Consider the following 6,080-nt stretch of genomic DNA (forward strand, 5'->3'; position numbering starts at 1 on the left):
CATGTGGTAATAAATTTGCAGAAACCATGTGACAATTTTTTTCTGCTATGGAGGGGGAGTTGGTCACCATAAAAACGCCATATAAGAAAACAACTGTTTACAGTCAATGGATCATGTAATTGGAGCCTGCATGTACCTGAAACCAAATAAATGATGTGCAACACTGAGCATGCATGAAGCCAAATGAGCAAATATCACTGCCTCGAAAAGAAATTAGTAATATTCACAGACCAGAAGATCAATGTTAATTTGAAATAGAAAAGAGGGCATTTTTCAAAGAAACTCTAATAATAATTAAGCAGGACCATGTGATTCACGCACGTTAAAAGTAGTGAAAACACAGACAGACGTTTCGGTGGCAGAAGCTGGTTTCCTGCAGTGATTCTGATGAGAAAAGCAATACAGAACAGACTAACAAAGGTACAATATATATCATAATCTCTTGATTTGTTTTTTTTTGTTTGTCTTAATGGTGAGGGATCCTATGACTGGATGTGGGGAAGAATCCTAGATGTTTACAAACAAGAGTTTAATTGGCGTTTAGGCATATTTTAGCTAGCATTCTTGCAGGAGGGTGGAGCAAGGGATCGTGTGGTTAGGCATATTTTACAAATTTAATTCCTACTTTGTTTCCCATGATCAGTACTCTGTTTAGCATAGTGGGACTTGAACTTAAGATCCGCAATCGCTTTGAGAGAAAGACTATTAATAATTTCAAGCTAGAGACATATTGTCCCTGCTACCATGTGAGATCCGAAAAGAAAACCATATGCTATAATTGTTTGGTAGATCAAAATCAGGTCAACTGCATGAAAAAGCTGAGCCTATACCTTGGAACTATATGATCTCAGATTCTTTAGCTGCTAAGAAAACACTCGACATACGTGGATTGATAATGCTTTCAGAAGCTTTTGTTAGCCCTCCCATTCATTATGAAACGGAATCATATAAAGTATCAATGTTGACTTTGATCAATCTTCATGATTACATCACCTGATCCTAATACCTTCGATTACCCTGCAATAATAAAGCCCAGAAAGCCATATATTCCGACTTTTGAGTGTGAGACAGAAAAAACAGACGAGCACAGAAGGAGAATATAGAATCTTCTAGTTTCTATTTTTTATTTTTGTATAAAGAAAATATTTTCAATGTTTGAGCCTGCACGGTTGTGATCATGAGCCCAAGACTTTTATCATTGCACCATTAGTGAGTTTCTCTCAATCTGATATGAGTCTATGGATGGCTTAGAATTTCATGCAGTCATCAATGGATTTGTATTATTGGACCAGTGGTGATTTGTCCCGATAAATTAAGCAAAGAAAACTGGAAACTGGAAAAGGACTTATGCTTGGATCTTGTACCTTGCTATAGAAGAGAAAAAAAAGACGTTGATGGAGGCCTCAAAAAATGAGTTACATGTTAAATTACTTTTGAAGCAAACATTCTTTTTAATAAAAAAAACTATACAAGGGAACATTGTTTTCCTCTATCAGCGGCGGAAAACCTCTAGTTTCTTTCAAAGGTACCAAACTACCATGCTAATAGAGAAAAGTTGCAGTAGCCCCACGTTGTCTCATAACTATTCACATATCCTGGAAAGGATAGGAGCGCACAGAATTCAGCCGCTCTTGATTTGTTTCAGTTTACTCAAATGCCACAGTAGTGTCAACTATAGGGGCGGGTAGGCACACTTTACAGCTACAAACTTACATGATAGGTAGGAATCACCATCTGTGTTATCTTCAACATCCAACACCAAAATGGAGCCTAATTTTCTTTTTCTTTCCCCACCATAATTTGCTGACCTTTGGAAATAGTTAGGTAAGATGCAATCCGTCAAGGGCACAAGTCAAAAATGGATCAACTCTTGCTTGGATTACAATATTCAACTTTAAAGATGATGTCAAATTGAAGCATTCGATGTCGCAATAACATGAGTTTTGAGATTACATAAAGGTAAATGGTACTGAAATATTGACATCCAGATAAACGAGAAAGCGCATCGCAAAACGCCTCAATGAAATGGCACATTTATGTATATATAAGTTTCACAACCACACCCCCCTCCATATGCCCACACATCTGTTTGTTTTCCCCAAGATGATTGACAAAAAAAACACCAAATGCAAACCATGTGCTATTCTCAACCAGCCATGCCACCCACCAAAAAGAACCAAAGCCAAAAAAAAAAAAAAGACAAAAGGCTCACCCAGAGTACATAAAATTAATTCAATTTCCACAACTATCTGAGATGGAAACATTAAATACAAAGAGTTGAGTTCCTCAATCTGAGAAGGGGTTTATCTTGAACCTGTAGAGAAGTTTCTTCTTCTTTGAGGTAGAGTTGTCAACTGTGAGCAATATTTTTCCCAGCTCACCAACTTTGAAGCTGTTAGAAACCACTGGCTCATTGGTTGGGGTCATTTTTGTGGGTTTTGTCATTATAATTGTGTATGCATCTTTAGAATCGGGCACGAATTCAGCACTATAACTCACCTCCCATCCAACAACTCGCAACTCCCAAACAATGAAACATTTCTGCAATGCACAAATTCATACTTCAAAAACAGAACAAACCTTTCGTTCATAGCCAAGCATTCTTAGCAGTAGCAGAAATGTCCATAATCAAAGCCAGTTAATAAGAGTTAAGAATTGCACAGTAGCATGGATAAATTGTAAGTAGTATAGCACAAAGGGAATAGTGAATTTGTACCTCATAAATTATAATTTCCACAGTTTGCTTGGTTGCTGGTTTTACAGTAATCTCAGTAGCAGGATCAGCAAAAGTAAATTCGGGGTTGCAGTCGCAGAAATCCACACTCAAGCCACCATACTGAATAGGAACTTGCTCAGGAGATACATATCTGTTTCACCAGTTTTAGCTTTAGAGTCTATATCAAACAATAAATATGAGAAGAAAATTCTCAAGAGGACCATCAAAGGACCCTATTTTGGCAAAAATTAAATGATTTAGAGACTTCACTAACTTGAAAAGTGTCTCAGCAGATTTTGATGGGCCTGCGAATACAAATTTGCTTTTGGTTCTTTGTGTCATAAATGGACTGATCATTGTATAAAATGCAAGATACCACCAAGGGACATTGATGAACACCTAAACAAAACCAAAAACCACAACACTCAGTACATCACAAACAAACCATTCAATCAAAATCCAATCAAGAAAGCAAATAGTCATGAGAATCTACCTGTTTGGCCACAAACTCAGGGTAATTGTCCTGAAGCAATAGGAGAGCCTGTTTAGTAGCCAACCTAAGCTCTCTCTTTCCGGGTCCTGGAGAGTTCTTGAGATCATTAACCTGGAAGACGGTGGAAATACCACTAGGACTAAAATCAAGCTTCCTAATACTCCTCTCCAAGAACTGAATCCGCCACCTCAAAAACTTCAATCTTTTCTCCTCATCAGAGAATGTCTTCTGATACAACTCTTTATTTTGAAACTCACCATACACATTATAACACACAGGATGCCCTTCCCTGTCATAACCATGCATGAACACAACTTTCTCCAAATCATCACCTAGATCTTCATCAACAAGCTCATCAATTTTAAAGTCTCTCCTCCATTGAATTGTGTTCTTGATCATTACAAATGCATCTCTTACCTTAAAATCCCTTGCCCTCAAGAACTTCAAGAGAACCACATCACTTCTATCATCTTTCAGAAGAGGGATCCCCCATATAGTGATCTCCTCTGGTGAAGATGCGGCCTTTTGCTCTTCTTTTGCCACTTCTTGTGATTCTTTTTCTGGGGTTTCTTCAACTTTTGATTCCTGAGTCTCTGCTGGTGGTTTAATCTCAGTACTAACATCAGATTCTGACGCTGATGCTTCATTTTTGGAGGTTTCTTGAGTTGTTTGTGCTTCTTGGGTGACAATAACACTTTGTCTCTCTTCTTTTTTAGGTGGAGCAGTGCTAAACTGGTTAGTGTTGAGAGCTTCTTGAACCAACTGCTTCAGTTCTTCTAAAGCCTTTCTCTCAATGTCAGAGAGATCAGACACCAGGTTACTCTCTTCCTTAAAAGAAACTAAAGTTTGAGGAACTTTATTCTCTTGTACTTGCTTCTCCTTCCCAGTGTCGGCAACGGCAACAGCAACAACCTCTTCTTTAGTAGCTGCTGACTTTTCAGTTACCTCAGTTTTCTCCTCAGGAGCTGGTTGTGGTGATGAAACTGACTCTTCTTTCTCCATCATCGCCGCCAATGATGATGATCTAGAGTCCTGTTGCTCACCTTCCGGCGGCGGTGGTAGTGTTGGCCCCTGTAACTCCTTCCCCTTTGCTCCCGGTGAATCAGCTTCTTCAGCTGGTGCTGGTGCACCTGGTGGCAAGTCTCCTTTATCTTTCACCATGGCTGGAGAAGGTGGAGCTTGCTCAAGTGATGGCGGCGGCGGCGGTGTTACGGGCGGTGGAGTAGATTCTTGGGCCATTACTTGGTAAGGTGAGAAAGTGACTAGGTTAAGAAGCGTGTAGGCAAGACACAACACAGTCACAGAGTGTTATTTTATGTTGAGGAAAGGAAATTGGTCACGCCAACTGACTTGCTGTTTTTATTCTGTCTTTTTTATTATTATTATTTATTCAGACACGTTCAAGAGGAGCAGAGAGAGCTGCAGAAAGATGTGGAATCCTAAGCCATATATGTACTGTTAAGAAGACTGAAGAGAAATTAAGATTTATTAATTTTCTTTTCTTTTTTTCATGTCAAAACAAAACGGTCCTTTTCAACTCTACTCAACTCAAGCGTTTACACGAGTAAGATATTCAAATTACATTTATTTATTTTCTTTTGTTTGTAATATATTAGGATATGATAATTTAATTTAAACTTTGATTGGCATAGTTACTTTACTGGATGAAAACCCAATCTGAGCTTACATTGAACAATCTTTTATGTTTTTTATATTTTTATTATAATAAATATATTAAAAGGTATGGGAGATTTATTGTAGCCTTAGCCTCTCTTATATTTTTTTTATTCATTATTATAATGTGGTGATGATTTTATCCTTCCCATCAAAAAATAATGCATTTAGATTAGAGGAATTTTGGTATTTTTACATTGTTCATAAGTCATTATTGATTTGTTTGGGGTATTTTTGTTCATTCAATGTTTTTATAAATAGTAAAATAACCAAAATATTCCTAGGAGCAAAAAAAAATTAAGTGGTGTCGTGTAGAGGTATTTAGATATTTTTTTATGCACAAATAAAATTACACATGTACCCTTGGATGCAAGACATTTAGTTCATTGTTATCAGGTGTATTTTGGTCTTTTAACCTTGTTTTTTTATTTTGTTAATTGTAAGTTTAATTGAGGGTAGTTACATAATTTATCATTAAAATAATAATTTATTATTAAAAAAGTTGTTGGCTCGTGCAGAGCACATGCCAACACGTTGGAACCATCACATGCTTTGGGCGGCGTATGCAATAGTTTCTAGTTGTAAAAAATAGTCCTTTGCCATCTCATATTATTCCTTACTATATCCTCTTCTATTATATATGGCACGTGTGCTCCAAAAAATAGTTTATAATTGACAACCCTTTTTTTTCCTTACTTCGTCTCTTTTTTCGACTCCCGTAAATATATTATGGTTCTCTTTTTTGTTATTTTAAATTTAGACCTTTGAGTTTCGATACCTATTTTTTATTCATTTTTTCTTTTGTTAAAATTTTGTTTGTTTTCAATTTAACTCTTGGTTTTTAATTTGTATACATAACGTATTTCAATTCGGTCATTTTACTTTTAATTTCTTGATTGTTTTTCTTTGCTTTTTTTTTTTATCAAAGTTCTTATGGCTGGCAATTTGATTCTTCTAATCAAGTTTATGATTTTTGTTTTTGTTTTTTCAATGATAATAGTGGTTTCAATTTGATCTCTTTTCTTTTGATTTTTTTATTGTTTTCATTGGCTTTTTTATCAAAATTTTTATAGTTTTCAATTATATCCTTCAAATCAAGTTCATGGTTTTTATTTTTTTAATAATAATAATAATAACAATAATAATAATCATGATAATATTAATAATAATGATGATGCTAATAATAATAATAATTGT

At 35.8% G+C, this 6,080-nt stretch overlaps 1 protein-coding gene across 1 annotated transcript; it reads right to left on the reverse strand.

The window, feature by feature from the left end:
* Nucleotides 1-2,005: 2,005 nt before the first annotated feature.
* LOC133668434 (patellin-3-like) lies at nt 2,006-4,634 on the reverse strand. Its single transcript, XM_062088282.1, has 4 exons — nt 3,210-4,634; nt 2,991-3,115; nt 2,717-2,867; nt 2,006-2,541 (listed from the first exon to the last, which is right to left on the reverse strand). The coding sequence occupies exons 1-4, from the start codon at nt 4,446-4,448 to the stop codon at nt 2,287-2,289; spliced, it is 1,770 nt and encodes a 589-aa protein (XP_061944266.1). The 5' UTR covers nt 4,449-4,634; the 3' UTR covers nt 2,006-2,286.
* Between the last annotated feature and the right edge of the window lie 1,446 nt (nt 4,635-6,080).

Source organism: Populus nigra, chromosome 11 (assembly GCF_951802175.1).
Source record: "Populus nigra chromosome 11, ddPopNigr1.1, whole genome shotgun sequence".
In the NCBI taxonomy this organism is placed as follows: domain Eukaryota; kingdom Viridiplantae; phylum Streptophyta; class Magnoliopsida; order Malpighiales; family Salicaceae; genus Populus; species Populus nigra.